This window comes from Prosopis cineraria, unplaced genomic scaffold, assembly GCF_029017545.1.
Source record: "Prosopis cineraria cultivar Desert tree isolate PC_DT_omini unplaced genomic scaffold, ASM2901754v1 PC15, whole genome shotgun sequence".
NCBI classification, from domain to species: Eukaryota; Viridiplantae; Streptophyta; class Magnoliopsida; order Fabales; family Fabaceae; genus Prosopis; species Prosopis cineraria.
The window spans coordinates 3,229,530-3,249,747 of NW_026555346.1; the positions used below are offsets into that span (position 1 = coordinate 3,229,530).

The window sequence follows — 20,218 nt, forward strand, 5'->3', positions numbered from 1 at the left end:
GGTAGGAGGAGCGGCTTCTACAATCGATCTCTTGCCAAATATAAGAAGTTGCTTCCATGGCTGAATCACACTATCGAAGAACACAATATTGGAGAGAAGAGAGAACAGTGCAAAGGTTAAAGAGAGGAGGGTGGAGCCAATGCTAGAAATTGAAGGAGACGATATTGAAGATCTAAAGGAGGTGATAATAGCGTATGAAAATGTAAAGGAGACGATGCACGTGGTTCACCAAAGAGATTTAAAAAAAGTGAAGGATATTTTGGTTAGTAAAAATAATTTCCTAGAAAAATATATTTTTCCATGGTTTCAGCTCAAAAAATTAATTTCACTCTCTTTCTTGAAAATCATTTTCAAGAATTCAATTTGATGGTAACCAAATTTAAGACAAAGTGAAATTCCATTCTCTTTCCTTTTCCTGATTCAAAATTTCATTGATCCAAAACGGGGTCCTTACATATCATTTGTTAGTGTTGACTTGTTTGGGCTCTTGTCTTCCTTCTTCCATGGCTTCGCTTCCCTGCCGCCATTTCTTACTGCTTCATCTCATTATCCTCTCTGCAGCTGCGCTGGACTCGCCCCAAGAACAAGACACGCCCGTTACTCGCTTCCAGCAATACCTCAGGATTAAGACGGCTCCCCAGAACCAGACTATTCTTCCGCTGTCTCCTTTCTCGTATCTCAAGCACAATCCATTGGCCTCCAGTATCGAACTATCGAATTTTCACCTGGGAAACCCTTCTCCTCCTCTCATGGCTTGGCTCAAATCCATCTCTTCCCTCTCTTCTCTTCAATTCCCATCTCGACTCGGTTCCCGCAGAGCCCTCCAAGTGGCTCCACCCCCTTTCTCTGCCGTGAGGACCCCCGACGGCAAAATTTTTGCTCGAGGAACCCAGGACGACAAATGCATTGGTATGCAATACATCGAGGCAATTCGAAATCTAAAACACAAGAATTTCACTCCTTCCCGCACAATCCACGTGTCTTATGTGCCGGACGAGGAGATAGGTGGTCTCGATGGGGCCGCTAAGTTTGTGCATTCGATGGACTTTGACGATTTGAATGTTGGGTTTGCATTGGATGAAGGGCAGGCCTCGCCCGGTGACGAGTTTAGAGTTTTCTATGCGGATAGGTCTCCGTGGCGGTTTGAAAATAAAGGCAACTGGTCCACCTGGACATGGTTCGAGGATGTATGATAACAGTGCAATGGAGAATTTGATGAAAGAGCTTTGAAGTTATCGGTAGATTTAGGGAGAGTCAATTCGATGTGGTCAAGGCGAGTAAAGCTTCCAATTCCGAAGTTATTTCAGTTAATCCTGTTTATGTTAAAGCTGGGATTACTTCAGATACAGTGAGTGGAGTGGCATGATCAAATATATTTTGTAGTTAGAATTTCTGACACTAATGTTGTATTTAAAATGGTTTGTGGCATTTATGAAGGGATTGCGATGAATGTACAGCCTTCCCAAGCAGAAGCAGGATTCGATCTTAGGTTGCCCCCCACAGCGAACCCAGAAGAAATGAAAAGGAGAATTACTGAAGAATGGGTTCCAGCTATTAGAAATATGTCATATGAGGTTAAGTATCTGTGAAATTGGTCCTGTGATATTTTGTTACTGAGGGCGACTATATATGTCATCCGTTAGAAAGTATTCATTTGGAGGATATAAACTATAAATTTCGAGAGGGATTGTCTCATTTCATTACAATGGATAATGCTAGTTTGCATTGGATGAAGGGGCAGGCCTCGCCCGGTGACGAGTTTAGAGTTTTCTATGCGGATAGGTCTCCGTGGCGGTTGTTGAAAATAAAGGCAACTGGTCCACCTGGACATGGTTCGAGGATGTATGATAACAGTGCAATGGAGAATTTGATGAGAGCTTTGAAGTTATCGGTAATTTTAAGGGAGGGAGAGTCAATTCGATGTGGTCAAGGCGAGTAAAGCTTCCAATTCCGAAGTTATTTCAGTTAATCCTGTTTATGTTAAAGCTGGGATTACTTCAGATACAGTGAGTGGCATGATCAAATATATTTTGTAGTTAGAATTTCTGCACTAATGTTGTATTTAAATGGTGGTTGTGGCATTTATGAAGGGATTTGCGATGAATGTACAGCCTTCCCAAGCAGAAGCAGGATTCGATCTTAGGTTGCCCCCCACAGCGAACCCAGAAGAAATGAAAGGAGAATTACTGAAGAATGGGTTCCAGCTATTAGAAAAATATGTCATATGAGGTTAAGTATCTGTGAAATTGGTCCTGTGATATTTTGTTACTGAGGGCGACTATATATGTCATCCGTTAGAAAGTATTCATTTGGAGGATATAAACTTAAATTTCGAGAGGGATTGTCTCATTTCATTACAATGGATAATGCTACGTGGTTTCAGGCATCAACTAACGAGTTATGTTGCCACGGCCCACGGGTGAAGTTAACTGCATTTTTGCTTATGTAGAGTTTGAATTTCCTTGTTTGAGGACATTGGCCTGGCAGCCTAGCCAGTTATTCTTCATGCCTGAATTATGTAATTAGCATGCAAAGGTTGATTTTTTTTTTTTCCGTTTTCACTGCTATACATGGATATTATTAGACAATGAACGTGACAGACAGAATCTTTACTAGCACTGTAGCATGATTATAGATTGCTGCCTGGTGGTAGTCTAGCACTGTCGTCCGTGCACTTCAAACGAGTTTGAAAAAAAGAATGAAACGAACATATTTTTTATGCATATTTTCCCTTGCTCTATGTTTTGTATTCCCCTTACTTTGCATAATTTGAAATGGAGAAAAATGTTGGATCATTTAAAGCAAAATAATGCTATTTGGATGGATTCCTTGAGCATGAAAATTGAAAGGTACTGCTAATTTATCAAAATTTTTAAATTCAAGGGCTGTGTGTGTTAATATTAGATCTATGATGGTCCCACATCAAGTGATTAGAGAATTAATCACAACATATAAGTGTGTGTAATATTATATGTATTCTCTAAACACTCACGTGGTACCATCATACAACTAATATTGTGTAGGGGAAGGTCAATTGGTTACTGGTTGTATTACACTCATTATTGTTTGCATAAGTGCCATCTGTTCAATTTTTGTTTGCGTTGGGACTCATTTTTCTATGAATGAAATCAGAAGTTGGGGTGGATTTACTCCCAATCCTTCCTGGGATGAATTACTACCTTGCTGTCTGAGATACGTTCTTCTTCTTCGTTGTGCTTGTTTTCTTGATTTGTCCATTGTTTTAGTTCTTGACTTTGCATTGACAACCTTGATATTTTAGCCATGTTGGATATAAGATAAGAAACTGAAATGCTTAGGAAACTCTGACCCTTTTATCTAATGGTCATTGTGTTAGCTTTTCATTTCAGGGATTTTTTCGTTTGTCTTGTTTGTGATCAAACAAAAATATAAAAATGATGGTTGACAGGCTGAATGCATTCTTTATATGGCAGATCATAGAGAAAGGACCCATTAGAGACCACATGGGCGCCCTTTAATGACCTCAACTAATGCCTCCAATCCATGGTGGTTAGTCTTTGAGCAGGCTATCACATTTGCTGGGGAGAAACTAGCGAAGCCTGAAATTCTGGCTTCAACAACTGATGCTCGGTACATTAGACACAGAGGAATTCCTGTGCTCGGTTCTCACCAATGTCTCTAATACTCCCATCTTGCTTCACGACCACAATGAGGTTTGACGGTTTCTAATTCTTCATTGTGAATCCCTCTTGCTATTCCATATGATTTCAGTGATGGCACATCTCTTTTAACTCCCATGAATTCACTTGCAGCATCTACAAGATACTGTGTATTTGAAAGGAATAAAAGTATACGAGACTCTGATAAGTTCCTTGAGTTCATTTATGGAAGCATGATGATCGGTGTCCACAGTTGGTACTCAGTAACGGACGAGGCTATCTTGTTAACCAACCTCACAACGACAGAATATGTCTGAGTTATGGTGTTACCATTATTCACTAGGCATACCTGAGCCTTGTGTCCATTTAAAGTGAACAAGTTCTTCGCGCCGGATGCTCCCATCCCTTGACGCCTGGAACTCGACGAAACTTTAGAAAATTTGTCTGTGTAATCTGTAAAGTATTTCCCTTAAGTCATTGGAAAGCCAGTAATAAGCAAGATGTCTGTGTGACCCTTAAGTAGCACATTGAGTTGATATCTTACTTCTTCATTGGAAAGACTGTCACTCATAAGTTGCCTGTAATCTTTGCTGGTGGGGTGGATCAAGATTTCTCATAATTCTTCTCCAGTATGCATGAGCTTGTTTTCTGTGCGTTCATTTGGGTGCGTATGCTTGTCTTCTAAACATTTTGGGTCAGCATTTGCTTTTTTCTCTTCGCTTGATGATTGTTTTCTGCCCTACTTTTGGGTCAAATCTGATTTCTATGGAGTAATTTCCCCTTTTGGGGCCTTTTGGCCTTTCAAAGAGTCCCCGCAACTTCTGATCATCCGAGTTTATTATGATTTCCATTTGTATCTTCTTGGTTACCCCTGTTGAGTGATTTTTTGGTACTGTAAAGCTTTTTCTATGTATATTTTAACTTATAATTCTTTTGTTATCAAAGTCATTGATCCCGTAACTATGATTAAGAGATTTAGTTTCAAAATAAATTATAGTTATACTAAACTCATCGATGCTATGAATTGCAATAAATATGTCTTGACTTCGGGACCTACGCAACAGGTAAAATCTTATTCCAATGGCAAGTTTTCTTCTTACGCCCGCTGTGAATTTAAGCGATAGGCATGGTGAGTGAGAGCGATAACAATTTCATGATAAATTATCGACACTAGTTCTCGAGCCATTCGCTGAAAATTCAAGTCCTTGGCTCAGAGTGGTATTTAAAGAACACATAATTTATGTCATCTTGACTGTCGAGGTAATGAATGACTAACAGTGCTTCATTACCCCGTCGAAAGTCATTTGCAGATTGTGACTAGATTCAGTCAAACAAAAGCGTATATAGAAACAGGAAAAACGCATTGAAAGGGGTTGGGGGAGATATGCCATACAAGATCTCAAAACCTGCGCTTGAGATGTTGATGCCTGTTGCTTTTGTTGGTGTTAACATATATTTAGACGCGTACCGTGGCCTTTCCAAAACTTCCCCTAATGAAACCCAATTCAGTCAGTAAAAAAGCTACGAGAGATTTACCTGACATCGATTTATCAGTGTTTGCTGGAATGGTGAAAAAAAAGGAACAAGTTGAGGAATAGGAAGTAGCCAAGAAGGTCACTGGTCACAGCGAGTGGATGAAGGAGTTGGGTGCGAGAGATGTGTTGAATATATTATCGCATATAAGAAAAACAGCTATCAAACACTGAGGGAGATGGCAATTGTAGATAATAGATATGGTTGTTGAGGATATCCGTGCTGCGATAGAACAGTAATTTCTAGGAAGTTTCACTAAATATGCTTTTTATCCAAAGGAGAAATTGAATCCTGCAAAATGTAAGATGATCTCAGGGGGGCACATGGAGATTGCCTCTTCATCCCCCAACAACCACCCAAATGAAAAAGAAATCCTTGACCGGGTGCAGGTCGCCCATCCTCCCAATCTCTCAGCCTCTGCATAATTTATTTGAAAATGAAGGATCCTGTTTGATATGCATGCACAGTCATGCTTCTTCTGTGAGATTTCAATAAGCATTGGCCCTACTTCTGCTGGCTGTACTCGCCCTCATTCATTGCTACCTATATATTATTTGCTTGTCGCTTTCACTCTCTGTCTATGGGGTACGGAAGGTCTTAGTCGGTACGGGCCAGTTAGGATAGAGGTACTGCACTCATCTCTGTCACTGCCACATTATCAACAATATAATTTCGCACAAGCATGCATGCCCCTGCTTTTATGCTCAATCAGTTCCGCCACAGGCTTCGCTTGTTTTCTCTCCCTCTGTGGTTATAGTCTATGATGTAAATACACATTTTCTTCATCAATTTTAATGGGGATCGAGCGTGAGTATGTGTGACACGTGTTCTTAATGTTCAATTCTACTCCCTTCCACAGCCACTAGCTAGCTCCCCCATTAACAACTTGGCAAAGTAGCACTCATGAACTTTATTTTGCCCCAGAGATCAAGGAGTTGCTTGAGAGAGCTCCATTTTACTTTCCATGTAATCATACGCATATAAACAGTCAAACCAATTGAATACATTTATATCATTGACGCGGTCCCTTTACACTGTATTGGATATTTATAATTCTGTGAAAAGAAGGCCAGGGTGGGGAACACAGTGATCTTGTTCACATATATTAGCAAAATTAAACGGTTAACTTGTCAACAAAATCCACAAGGTCCAGCTAATCCAGCATTTGGATTAAACCCAATTGCATCGTGAATTCCCCTTTCCTTCCAACTTCCAGCAAGCAAAACCTTTGCCAGTTTGCCTCCCTCCTCGATATTTGACGGATCTATAATAAGGAATGCGGCAAAAAACATGTGGGAATCATTATAATGAAAAAGTAATGGCACGTCAAAGACCGTACCCTCAGCTGCATCTAATTAATCAAATGTCAAATTTGTTAATTAGGACCAACTGGTTTTAAGATTCATATAATTTCTTAATACCAAAGGAGATGCCTTGAAATCTGATATGTATTCTTTATGTTCCCGAGTGCATCACAAGGGCGTCAGGAAGGAGGGAGGAGGCTGGCGACTTGTACGGTATGACGACACTATTCTCTTCACTCCTGTATTATCATCGGAGAGTGCAACTATGACTGTTCATTTCCCATTCTTTTGAATTAATGCAAAAGCACACGCCCATTGCCATTTCAGAATCAATTGCTCCATACTCAGTAATTATGTGATTTTAATACACACAAGCTCGAGGAAAGGTTGACGCAGGAAGATAGTACCAGTGTTAAGAGGGCTGTTTCTAGTTCAACTCGGGCATCTTTTTCAATTTTTTTTTTTAATGACCATTCTCACTCTGCAATAATTACAAATTCGAAGAGAAGGTGGGCTTGTGGACTAATAATAACAAGCCTTCGCTGTCAGGTTGACAAACAAGCACACTTTGGTTTGCCTACTACTGTATGAACTTTAGATGATAATAATATTAAAAATAAATGATAGAATGAAGGTCTTTGAATGTGTGAAAATTGACCCTACAGAGCACAGACCCATGTTAGAAAGAGCCATAAATTTATATAAAGAGGCGGTGTTTTTCAAAACCTAACGTCCAATCCCATGCATGTGTGCTGGCATGGCATTTTTCCCAAAGTAAAAGGCGTATAAGGTTGTGCCGTACCAGTGGAGAATCTATTTGAATACCTTAAAACCAGAAAGGTGAAAATAAAATAGAAAACATAGGGACAGAGAGAGGAAAGGGAGTGAAAGTCAATTATGGAGGCGTGAGCAACTAAGCATGGTAATCCTAAATAAAAAAGAAATGATAAGTATTATTAAATTAAATAATGCTGATTAGTTTTGGAGATAACAAAGATGCATGAGGAAAGGAGGCTCCTTGACGCGGTTTTGGAGCTGGGTACAGAGAAGCAACAGCTGGTGTGTTTGCAAATGCCCTTCTTCGTTACTGTTAGAGACTGCGCGTCTCATCTACTCACACATTTTTCCCCTTACCTTTCCTTTTTTTTCTAATTAATTTCTTTTCCTTTTTTGGATTCTTTTTAAGCATCACCACCTGCAGAGCTGCCTCTTATGCAACAGAGAATCCTATGTTTTTCTCCTTCATGCATTGTTGTCATAAATCTCGTCTTGTATTTATATTTAGTCTCTAAGTACATCTCTTTTGTCGCAGTCGAAAACTCCCTAAATAGTAAATACATTATTTAGAGTTCCCTTCATTTTTTTATGTACTGTCCGCTGTGAACCATGATGTTACTCAAATGAACTCAGTCAAAGCGTTAATTACTATCAGCTGGCTTTTTTTGGCTCCTTAGTCCATAGGATTTAAGTCCAAGTCTTAACGCATTTTAATTGATTTTCACTCTTATTAATGGTGGCGCTTTGAAACAATTGCTCCTCAGCGATGTCCTTAAACTGCCGACTTCGAAAAAAAGTCGTGCCGTGTTATTTATTGTTTCCAGAGAGTAACTTCTGCAGCATCTCACATGGTAAACTATAAATATTTAACATGTTTTAACAAGAAATCTGCCATTGACTAAATCATAACTGCCCCCATCGAAGACCAGAAAGATATCTTGGTTTTTAAACTCACTAAAAAGCTAGCTCACATTGCTGAAGTGATCAAAATGTGCCGACCGAACAGTAAATCAGAAAAAGTGACATATGTCTAATCCAAACGACGAAGAAACTCGGATTGGTAAAATAAATGGAAAGGGGTAAAAATTGAAACTTATGGTACAAAATGAGAGGGCATGTGACTGAACTGCGATACAGTGGGCAACCAAATGATGCATATCTGAAGGAAGCTTCGCGTAGAAAGGACAAAGAAGTCATTTTATGACCTAGGTTGTCTGACGTTAATGTTCATATTAAATTTAAATTTACTTGCAACCATCCGGCAGAAATGTCATATCAAGGGAGGAACTTTTTTTTGTTTTTTTGTTTAGGGTGAATTGAGTGGAGTATTTAATTAATATCTTAAAATACAAGCATCCATCTATAAATAGGTCGCCTTTAGTGCTCAACATTCACTCGGATTGATTCATTCCCCCACTTTCAGAGCAGCAACGAGAGGAGAAGGACAACAAAATCACATTCAAAAAGAGAGGAACAGAGACTGGTGAACACCCTTTGGAGCTCTGTGCCTCAAGGAGTGATTTGAAACTTCCGGAGTTGAGTCTCTAAATGGTCAAGAGAGGGCACAAGATCCACGCAGAGACATCAAAGCCAATGCAAGCTCAGAATCGTCAGCATCATCAGATGGGAAGAAGAGGTACAAGGGAGTGAGAATGAGGAGCTGGGGATCATGGGTTTCAGAGATTAGAGCACCGAACCAGAAAACAAGAATATTGGTTGGGATCTTATTCAACCCCGGAGGCTGCAGCCCGAGCCTACGATGCTGCACTTCTATGCCTCAAGGGTTCGTCAGTAATCTCAACTCCCTTCAAGTTCTTCACAATACATTCCTCAAGACAATGTCATGTCTCCTAAATCAATCCAAAGAGTTGCTGCAGCTGCTGCAAATAGTTTTCTGACAATGCCACAACCCCACCTTCTCCGCCCCCTGCCTCCGCCTCGACCTCCTCATCCTCACTCGTCTCGTCCCCATCAATGTCCTCCGATCAAATCGATGATGATGTCTCACTAATCTCATCATTTGGGGCCTTACGCTAGTTATGATCAGACTAATGAACCAGTCTCTTTGATGGACTCTTGGTTTATAGCTTTGATGATTTGCAATCTCCCAAGTATGTGAATCAAATGCTCGGTGGTAATTTGTTTGATATTGATCCAACCCAGCTGCTCGATGATTTTGCGAGGAAAGTGATATTCGTTTGTGGAGCTTCTGCTGAGATATAAATATATATATATATGCAGGCCAAAACCCGATTCTTTTCTCTTTACAGATGTATTTCGTTTGCCTTCAGTGCTACATGTTGAAGCTGAGATATATTACATTGCTGACTGTGACCAAATTAAATTTTCATTTATCTATGTATACATATATGGTTCCTATATGTGTATTTTAGAAGAAGAAAATTCGTAGAGATAAGACAATTTTTTTTTTTTCTGGCCTACTCTTCCAAGTGAATTTCTGAAACATCTGAAATTATGTATCATGGATGCAAAGCTTATCATGTCTATGTTATAAATATCTTTTCCATGTGTTGTAGAATATGTTTCTCTGTGTCCCTGTAATAAACAAATGTTTAATTTCGATTGTGGGAAACTAAGCCCCTTCATTTATTGCACCAATCGGACGACCTAAGATTTCTCCGAAAAACTAATTAGTTACTTCAGATAAATTAAGGAAAAGAGGGAACCATGTGTTACAGGATGCAGACATCGTCAGCATCATCAGATGGGAAGAAGAGGTACAAGGGAGTGAGAATGAGGAGCTGGGGATCATGGGTTTCAGAGATTAGAGCACCGAACCAGAAAACAAGAATATGGTTGGGATCTTATTCAACCCCGGAGGCTGCAGCCCGAGCCTACGATGCTGCACTTCTATGCCTCAAGGGTTCGTCAGCTAATCTCAACTTCCCTTCAAGTTCTTCACAATACATTCCTCAAGACAATGTCATGTCTCCTAAATCAATCCAAAGAGTTGCTGCAGCTGCTGCAAATAGTTTTTCTGACAATGCCACAACCCCACCTTCTCCGCCCCCTGCCTCCGCCTCGACCTCCTCATCCTCACTCGTCTCGTCCCCATCAATGTCCTCCGATCAAATCGATGATGATGTCTCACTAATCTCATCATTTGGGGCCTACGCTAGTTATGATCAGACTAATGAACCAGTCTCTTTGATGGACTCTTGGTATAGCTTTGATGATTTGCAATCTCCCAAGTATGTGAATCAAATGCTCGGTGGTAATTTGTTTGATATTGATCCAACCCAGCTGCTCGATGATTTTTGCGAGGAAAGTGATATTCGTTTGTGGAGCTTCTGCTGAGATATAAATATATATATATATGCAGGCCAAAACCCGATTCTTTTTTCTTTACAGATTGATATTCGTTTGCCTTCAGTGCTACATGTTGAAGCTGAGATATATTACATTGCTGACTGTGACCAAATTAAATTTTCATTTATCTATGTATAATATATGGTTCCTATATGTGTATTTTAGAAGAAGAAATTCGTAGAGATAAGACAATTTTTTTTTTTTTCTGGCCTACTCTTCCAAGTGAATTTCTGAAACATCTGAAATTATGTATCATGGATGCAAAGCTTATCATGTCTATGTTATAAATATCTTTTCCATGTGTTGTAGAATATGTTTCTCTGTGTCCCTGTAATAAACAAATGTTTAATTTCGATTGTGGGAAACTAAGCCCCTTCATTTATTGCACCAATCGGACGACCTAAGATTCTCAGAAAAACTAATTAGTTACTTCAGATAAATTAAGGAAAAGAGGGAACCATGTGTTACAGGATGTGGGAACTTGAAATCTGTCGGGAAGTGTATCTGTTGTTACTTTGAATCTAATGTCCACTGAACCTTATCTTCTTGCTCAAGCATCTACGTTTGGCAACACAGGAACTATACTTTCTGGAGGACCGCTCAGGGGTATAAATCATGAAAGCTGTTTTGTTTCCATTTTGGGTTGGGTAATGTATTGAAGTTGGTTTATGCCTGAAGCCGAATGACAAAATAATAATAAGCTATCTAAGATCATTCATCATGTGATGATTTGTCGGAACCCAAGTTTGTTTTACATGAAGCAACACATATCTACCATGTTCTTCTCTTATCTTCTTCCTTGTGATGTAAGCAATTCTTTTCATGTATCTTGCCAGGGTTAACGTGAATATAATATATAAGATTGTATTCTTTACCTCCTCAGAAGGAGAACTGTTTGACACTTTTAGGCCACGTAAGGACGTGATATCATGAGATGGAGCCAATGGAGGGCACATGAGCTGTCCGATTGTGAAAGAGGAGAGTTTATGGGGTCCCATCCTCCCTTGTTCCTTTTACACTGGATCAGGGCTTCTTAAGCCTAGAAGTTTGCAGGAAGAAAGAAAACTTTCGTTTTTGATATACGAGTTCAAAGATACGCAGGAAAAGTAGCAGAGGATCTTCCTTTCCTTTGACTAATCCCTGAATACGTTATAAGAGTATGCATTTTGGTCTACATAGGGCTACGTCCCTCCATCGACTATTTAGCTGATGCACATGGAAATATATAACTAGAAGACAATCTCAATTTGATGCGTTTCAGACACAGCATGTGGGTTTTTAAACGTCAATCAATCCCAGAGTATAATATACAACACTGTGGGTGTTTTTGTTTGATATTAACAAACTTTGGGCAGATAAATTCCCCTTCGAAACTGGGGCTACTAGTTTAACTGGGGAGTCCTGTGATTTTAGGGCAATGTAGGTGAGGAGATACGACGTGTGTAGAATTGGACAAGGGCCATATTAATGTTTGTAATTATTGCTTGTGTTTTTATTTACTACATGCATCCAGAAAAGAAAATGACATTCGGAATAGTGCTCGAGTATCTTGCTTTATAAAGAAAGCCTGGATTAAAGCAGGAGCAATTATTTATGATATTTCATGTGAGTTACACTCATTTCTCGCATTATCATTGTGGCAAAGAATAATTGCTCGCCACGAAGAAAGGCAGCGGGATGGAGTTCCAGATCCAACATCAAGCATGAGATTAATGATCTAGGTTTGGCCTTATTAAGACATGATTTTATTCGATTTTTTTTAATTTATGAAAATTATATATATATTATTTTGCCGATAAATCTTTAATGATCGACTTTTTAAAATTAAAATGTAACTTTTTGTAATAGGAAAATAATAAGGTTACGCACTTTTTTAGTGGCGCGTGGCTTTGTGATACGTGTTACAAAATCAATGGAGGAGCAATCTCTCGCAGAACACACTTTGGCATTCACATTGCCCCCTCCCACACAATGCCAATATTGTGATTGAATCATGACTTGAGTATTTTTCTTCATATCGGGGGTTGTTTTGTCTGATTTCTAAGAAAGTTATGGTGACAATTATGTGTCTTATGGTGAGGATGTTTGGGTTTTTCTAGCTTGTATGAGTTTTCCTAATGCTCATTCTTGGGTTTACTTGGTAACAATTATTTGTCCCATGTTGGGATTAATAAAAATTTACATTCTTGTGGGAATTGGCTGGAATTTTCTTACAATAAAACAAAAACAATAATAAACAAAATAACACTTGATTTCCATTTCATCGATTAAGATCCCTCTATTATCTTTTTTATTTTGCTGAGTAACCATGATTTTTGTTTAATATAATAATAAAATGATTTTGACGGAGAGAATTTTGATACATGAATGTGGAACGAAGAGATGCCATTTACGCACAAACAAATATTTATCTCTTTCTTTGGAATTGTACTTGCACTCAGGCTTCGCCATTTACGCAAACTATTCTGTCTTGTTGCTCAAAAGCAACAGCTCGCAACCATTGTATTATCATTTTTTCGCTTTTGTCACTCATGGGTTGCTTGTGACTACACCTACACGTTCACCGTTATGCAGAAGCCCAATAAATGGCTTCCCGAAGATTGAATGAAATTGACCAGGGATAAATTTATGTACATAACTACGCTTCTTCACCATAAACGCGAGATTATAAAACATGTCCTGTCCCTGTACATATATTAGATACTCTTGCTCTAGATGTTGAAACAAATGTTTCTGAATTCCATTTTGGGTTGTCCGTTTTCTTTGGCCTAAATTAAGCTTTCTGTATTTGCATCTTCTCTGGGAACTGCAAGCGAATATCTAATTGTATTGAAGTTGGGACCCCTGTCTTCAGATGGAGAGGCAGAGTGTGAAGTTCAAGTGCAAGCCCATGCAAATCAGTATCAGAGGTGAACTAAAGGATACAGCATGGGATCCTCCCTGGACTAGCAGCTGCAAATGGCAAACAAAAAGAATAAGCAAAGAAAAGAAAAGTAAACTCAGACTTAGCACAAGTGCAACTGATGTCTCACTCACTATTACGCTAATGCCATTATTAGCATGGGGATTAGATATTCAATTTGCTAGATTTTCGTTTTAAAACAGACAAGGCAAGGATCTCTCAAGAAGCATTTACTGTTTATACTAATATTCATTAAGTATAGCTATAGAAAAAGTATCCGTTATAACCCCTTGCGGAAGCAATCATGTCATTCTCTTCTTCTGGACGAATCCGTCGACGCCTCCTGAAAAGGCAACAGAGAAGCCAGTTGAATCTGAAACCATCTCAGGCACCTTCGTATCCTGCCTCCTCCGTCACTGGGCTCAACAGAGTCGGTGGACACCGGCACCTCAAGCCGACAAACAGGGCAAGAATTGTGAAGCCTTAGCCAAGGAACAATGCAATCCGAATGGTATATGTGCTTGCAGGGCAATTCCCTTGCATCTCCACCCACTTCAAATTCTTCTGGCAACCGGGCAGTATGGGTTCTCCTTCAGATGGCTCTCCGAGATTTTCACACTCGGAATCGCATGGATAGTTCTCTCCGGCGCTGGCGGTGCCCCTGGCTGTCATTTTCCGTCAATTGGTCAATCAGTTCTCCCAGACCAGGACCAAAATAGTAGTCTCTCGGGTCAACACCGCGCGGTATAGGGTTTTGTAGTCGCGGAATTAATTCCAATGGGTCAGACGGATCTCTAGGTGGAAGAATTAGCCAAGTCCGAGGATGAGGAAGAATTAGAGGTTCGGGTCCATCAGCGTCGGAATCACCAGCTCTCTGATCAGCCCGACGATGTCGTCGACGTGTGTTACGCCGGACGGGAATTTCACCATCGGAATCGGCATGACGTCTACCCTCTTGTTGGCGGGGTTGCTCTCGATCCTGAATCCAACGGAACGCGTGGAGGTTGAGCTCGGGGGTCGTGGAGCCGCCCATTAAACCGTCTAATTGGGGGTAAACGACAAAGAAAGGGCTTCTAAAAGACGGGCCTCCCGGTGATGGGTCGTGATGGGTAAAATCCAATATGAGTTCTAGGCCTGGATAAGTCGATCTCGCTTGGAATTGGCCAGAACAAAGCGGGCAGGTTATGTTGGACAAGTCCGTGGAGGGGAGACGGACCATTCGGTTGCACTGGTAGCACCAGTAGAAAAGGTTTGTCCCGGGTTCGCCATTCGTCCTTTGCCGACGAGGGCTCAGAGACATTGTTTTTAGTATTGGAAGACGGAAAAGTACAATGGGCCTCAGTTTTAATCTCGATCATGGATTTCGAAACAATGTTGGGGAAAGCACAAAGCAAGGAATCACTTGTGGGCTCCAACGAAGCAATTCTCCCTTCACGCCTTCATCTTCTTGGCACAGTTTCTTTTCTTTTTACATAATAATAATAGTATTTGTCTAATTATATTTTTTAAAGATATAGTATTTTAGGAGGTCACTAGGCTTTTGGCATTTTTGTCCTTAAAGTTCAATGATGCCGTCCAGATGATGGGCTTCGTTTTTGTCGATACCTACATGGGCTAGGTAGCCCTTTTCTGGTTCCCTCCACTCCCCTAAAAAAGGGAAAACAATTGGTGGGGTAAAAAATAATAAACATAATCATGTAACGTAGTGACTATCTCACTCCATCCTTTAAAATATGGTGAAAGGTTTGATTTCTTACTCCTGCAAATAGAGAGCTCATTTATGACCAGCTGTATGCCCCATTGTGGGAGACTCTGCAGTAAATGGATTAATCACCGTTACAAACAGTAGATACTTGGACAATAAAAAAAGTAATAAAAATATTACTAGGAATTATTTGGTTTTGTTTTATTTTTATTTTAAAAATTGTTTTGTTATATATCTTTTAAAATTTTTTTTTCAAAAAATCAAAAAAATAAAAATTTGTTTTGTTATGTCAATTAAAAATCAGATTAAAAATTAAAAAAACTGAACTGATAATAATGATTAAAACAGTAATAGTAGTGACTAATAATAGAAATTAGTCAAGGTAATTATAATTTTTAATAATCAAATGTAGTGTATTTTAACAATAAAAAATAAAACAAAAACAAATTAAAGTTCTTTATTTTTTTTGTTTTTAAAAACAAAAAACAAAAATAGTTCTGGAGACAATTAAATGACAAATACTTGTCCAAACAATTTTTTAATTTTTTTTTGTTTTCAAAAATAAAAAACAGTTTTTAAAGTAGAAACAAACGTGTCCTAAATATGCAATGAATTGGAAATAGATCCCAAATGGCTTCGATCGAGCTGAAACTAGGGACGCAAATTAAATATCTAAGTGTTTCGGGGCCTAATACGGATAATTAGGTTGACGAATTGACAACCCTGCAAGCTTCGGTTGATTCAGCTCTGATCAAGTGGTTGGTGTAAAACACAGTAAAATGACGAATCCTAGTACTATCGGAAGCCAGACCAAAAAGGTTAAAAAAGGCATACTCATGTTGGCAAGGACCCTGTGTTGTTTGTGCATGCTTCAGCTCCAACTTCTAACTCTCCCCGTAATTGAAATTCGAAGCTCTCGGTAGCAAGATTCTTCACCCACGATATAATGAGCGTTTAAACTTTCAAGAAAAGAACGCCGCATTTGCTTGAAAGAGTTCACGATCTTTTTATCATTATTCCATTATTGAGCTCGAGGAGGAACATACAGTCTCAGTCCTTTTGACTAAAATAAAACCGGGACGACTAATTCAACATAGTTTCAAAGATATCTGCAGCTTGTAAGAGGGAGCGCTTGGACCATTATTTAACAACAACAGTCCTCTGCAAGCACAGTTGCCTTAATAATCAAAAATTGAAAGATAGAAGGGAAAGTATGAGTTTGACTTGCTACACGACAAACACACATTACTAGTCAATCTTCATACATAGTATTCATTCACACACAGTAACAAATATCAAGGCTGTCGAAAAAAATTGAATCCCAAAGATAATAATGAATTCCCAAACTTTCTTGTCCTGATTTAAAAATGTGTAAGCATATTCATGCATAAATGGTAGCATCATGAGCGTGAGGTTAAGTTCCCATCATGTCATTATATATATCACGCATGTACTTAATTTGAAGTTTGAGCAAAGAACAATAAGGTTAATTTGTTCCTAGTTCTTTCCTAAGGCCTTGCCCTTGCCTTTCTATTTCAAGCTAGTCTCTATCGACTTCTAGTTCCAGACCAATAGAGTATAGACTTCCTTCCTCATCCTTCGCTCACTCCATCGACGACCAAACTAAAGATCAAAGTTAGAGTCCACAACGAGCGATAGCCACTTCCTCCTCCTTGTATAGATTGAACCGTAACATAATGGCACCCTCCTTCATTTGCACATAAGAGAACATGGGAGGGTGTTGCCATTGATTTGACATAAATTATTGTTAAGATGGATTGAACTACAACATGAATGGCAATAAAGGGAAACTCAGTGGGAAAAGCTTGACAGAGAAATGACAAGAAGTTGGGAAGTCGAGCAAGAGAGATGGAGTTTTGATCGATAGGTATTCATGAAATATAAAAAATTTACTAAGGACAAATTAGTCAATATATTTGGCTCCCTTCTAAAAAACCTCAATTTGAAAGGGGCCAAAGGGAGGGGAGGAATAAATTTTGACTCCCCCTCCCTCTAAATTTTCAACCAAATGAGAGGAGGGGAGCATCACTCCTCCCATTTCCTCTAAAATCTTTAATGAAACATACCCTAAGTCTTTTAAAAGCTTAAATGTCAAATGTTGCCTTGTACTTGACTCTGTTGAGTTGAGCAACCTTTTTCTCATTTGGGTTTAAAAAAAACTCAATTGGCAACGACAATCAAAACTGGCAGCTCCCTGGTTTCAAGTAACCTCGATTAAGTGCGTGTATATACACGCTTGTTAGTTATAATTTTTTATCTATTAATTAATACTCTCTCCATTCCAAATTATAAGACATTTGTAATAAGGGATCCGATTCTATGAGTTCTGGGCCCATTTTCATATGGGCCTAAATCTCTGATTAAAAAAAAGGGAGGTGGGGAGAAGTTGGCGGGGATCCACTTTCGTTTGCGTTGGGCCCAGATGAATTTGGGCCTGATTTAAAAAAAAAAGGGAGATTCTATTAATTACCTTTTGACCCCAGGATAGAATTACATCATTCGGCCCAAATTTATGGAATTTCCTCCGTGACCTAATAAATTTCTTAAAATTATATTGTGGTCCCCTTAACTTCCAGGATTGTATTTTGACCCAAATCTCTTCCAGAATTACTTATTTGCCCCTGATTACCTTTTAAAATTTCACTTAAGTACTAGATTCATTTTCTAATTCCTAAAAGACCCTAAGGACTTTTAAAATTATGTTGTTTTGTCCTAAAGTCATAAAATTTGTGACTTTATGAATTATTGATGATGCTTAGGATCTTGTAGCATGGATAATGGACATACCCCATAGGTGTGACATTATTAATGTGATTTTGATGGTTGGCTTTGAGGATAGGCTAATAGCACTCCTTTAATGTGTTAGATATTTATTGTATCCTATAGGTATGAAAATGTTTAATGCATTATTTGTATGGACTTTTGTATGAGCTAAATTTTATAGTATATGAGCCTTCTTGGTGCATGATTATAGTTGCCTAATTGATAATCGCTTGTTGGGGAATTCTGTTTTATAATTATGTTATGCACACATAATTAATATTTCTCATTTTCTGTTTTGCGATTTCAGTTTCTGCTTTTACGCAACTATCCTTTGTGAAGGCTCTCAATGGGACTAACTATGATGACTGGAAAGAGTCCCTCAATATGTATCTGACCATTTCTAAGAAAGATTTAGCTCTGAGAGAGCCCAAGCCTGCGGATCTCTCTTCCGAGTCCAGTGCTTATGAAATAGCCTTCCATAAACAATGGAGTGAGTCCAACTAGATCTGTCTAGCGATCATCAAGTATACAATTGAAAAGGGAATTAGGGACAACATTCCTAAAAATGATACTGCAGTAGAGTACTTAAAAGCTATTGGTAACAAATACAAAAAGCTTGACAAGACTCAAAAGAACTATTATCTATCACTTCTTGACAACACTCGATATGATGGAGTTTCTGGTGTCAGGGAGCACATTCTGAAGCTTGTTCATTACTATAACAAGCTTAAGTCATATGGGATTGATTTGGGTGAAAGTACCTTAGTTTACCGTGTCTTCAATCACTGCCATCAGAGTACGCATTCTTGAGGACTTCATACAACTCACAAGAAGCTAAATGGTCTGTTGACCAGATGATATTGATAGTCACTTAAGAAGAGGAAGCTATAAAGAAGAATTCCTCTCACTCAATAAACTATGTTTTCCATGGCTCTAGTAGCAAATCTGGAGGGTCACATAAGAAAAAAAGGAAGAAGCATGATGCCCCAAAGCCCAATAATCCAACCTTTAAGAAGGATGGTGATAAGAGTGAGAAGTCGAGGAGAAACCCTTTAAAGGGTTATGCAATTATTGCAAGAAACCGGGTCACATTAAAGCTAATTGCTTCAAATTGAAGAACAAACAAGAAAGTGAAGGTATAACTCTTCAAACTGCCCCTCTAGCTCTAGTTTGTTTTGAATCTAACACCATTGAAACTTCCTTTGACTCATGGTGGCTGGATTCTGGTGCCATTGTACATGTTGTGAATTCTCCACAGGGGCTAAGAAACCAGAAGGTTCCAAGTGAGGCACAGAGGTCAGTCTTTGGCATAGCAGGGAGCGAGGCATCAGTTGAATGCATTGGAACTATTTCTTTATATTTAAATTCTGGTCATGTTTTACATTTGAACAATGTTGTTTATGTACCTTCTACGAAGAGGAATTTAATTTCAACTTCTGCATTGGATATTTGTGGCTATTCATTCTTCCAAGAAAATGGGAAAATTGACATTTATTTTGATTCCATTAATGTTGGTGTCGCTTCCTTGATATATGGTTTATATCGATTGAATGATTGATCACTTAAACTTTCTAATCTTCATGTCAATACTGTTATTGGGCATAAACGTCAAAGGCCCAATGATAATTCCTCTATGTTATCGCATCGTCGTTTGGGTCATATCTCTAGAGAGAGATTGGAGTGCATGATCAAGCAAGGTGTCTTACGAGACCTTGATTTTTCAGATTTTGAGACTTGTATTTGATTGTATAAAGGGAAAATTCCCTGCTAGAGCTAGAACCAAAGGGGCAAAGAGGTCTAAAAACACTTTAGACTTAATCCATACTGATATCTGTGGACCTATCACGCCTCCGGCTATGGGTGGTTTCAGATATTTCATCACCTTCACAGATGATTACTCCCGTCATGGATGGATTGAACTCTTACGTGAAAAGGACAAGTCCCTTAATGCATTCAAGACCTTTAAAGCAGCAGTCGAATTGAAATTTGGCAAGTTGATCAAGTGTGTAAGATCTGATAGAGGAGGAGAATTTTATGGGAGATATACTGAGACTGGCAGGAACCCTGGGCATTTGCTTTGTACCTTCAAGAGCATGTCATTGAAGCTCAGTATACTATGCCTGGCACCCCGCAGCAAAATGGGGTTGCAAGAAAGCAAAATCGTACTCTCATGGATATGGTTAGGAGCATGATCAGTCACTCCTCACTGTCGGAATTCTTGTGGGGTGATGCACTTAAAACTGCT

At 39.0% G+C, this 20,218-nt stretch overlaps 1 protein-coding gene, 1 long non-coding RNA gene and 2 pseudogenes across 2 annotated transcripts; 3 read left to right on the top strand and 1 right to left on the bottom strand.

The window, feature by feature from the left end:
- The first annotated feature begins 489 nt into the window (after nucleotides 1-489).
- LOC129294737 (uncharacterized) lies at nucleotides 490-4,444 on the top strand (annotated as a pseudogene).
- Nucleotides 4,445-8,800: 4,356 nt separating this feature from the next.
- On the top strand, nucleotides 8,801-9,468 carry LOC129294187 (ethylene-responsive transcription factor ERF014-like; annotated as a pseudogene).
- Nucleotides 9,469-9,940: 472 nt separating this feature from the next.
- Nucleotides 9,941-10,710, top strand: LOC129294563 (ethylene-responsive transcription factor ERF014-like). The gene has a single exon (XM_054932980.1). The coding sequence runs from the start codon at nucleotides 9,941-9,943 to the stop codon at nucleotides 10,568-10,570; it is 630 nt and encodes a 209-aa protein (XP_054788955.1). The 3' UTR covers nucleotides 10,571-10,710.
- A 2,322-nt stretch (nucleotides 10,711-13,032) lies between these two features.
- On the bottom strand, nucleotides 13,033-14,380 carry LOC129294763 (uncharacterized). Its single transcript, XR_008589445.1, has 2 exons — nucleotides 13,772-14,380; nucleotides 13,033-13,534 (listed from the first exon to the last, which is right to left on the bottom strand). It is a non-coding gene; the product is annotated as an uncharacterized LOC129294763 (long non-coding RNA).
- Between the last annotated feature and the right edge of the window lie 5,838 nt (nucleotides 14,381-20,218).

What these genes read in the sequence shown, in the direction of transcription:
- LOC129294563 (XM_054932980.1), top strand. Translation starts at nt 9,941, where the DNA reads ATGTGTTACAGGATGCAGACATCGTCAGCATCATCAGATGGGAAGAAG.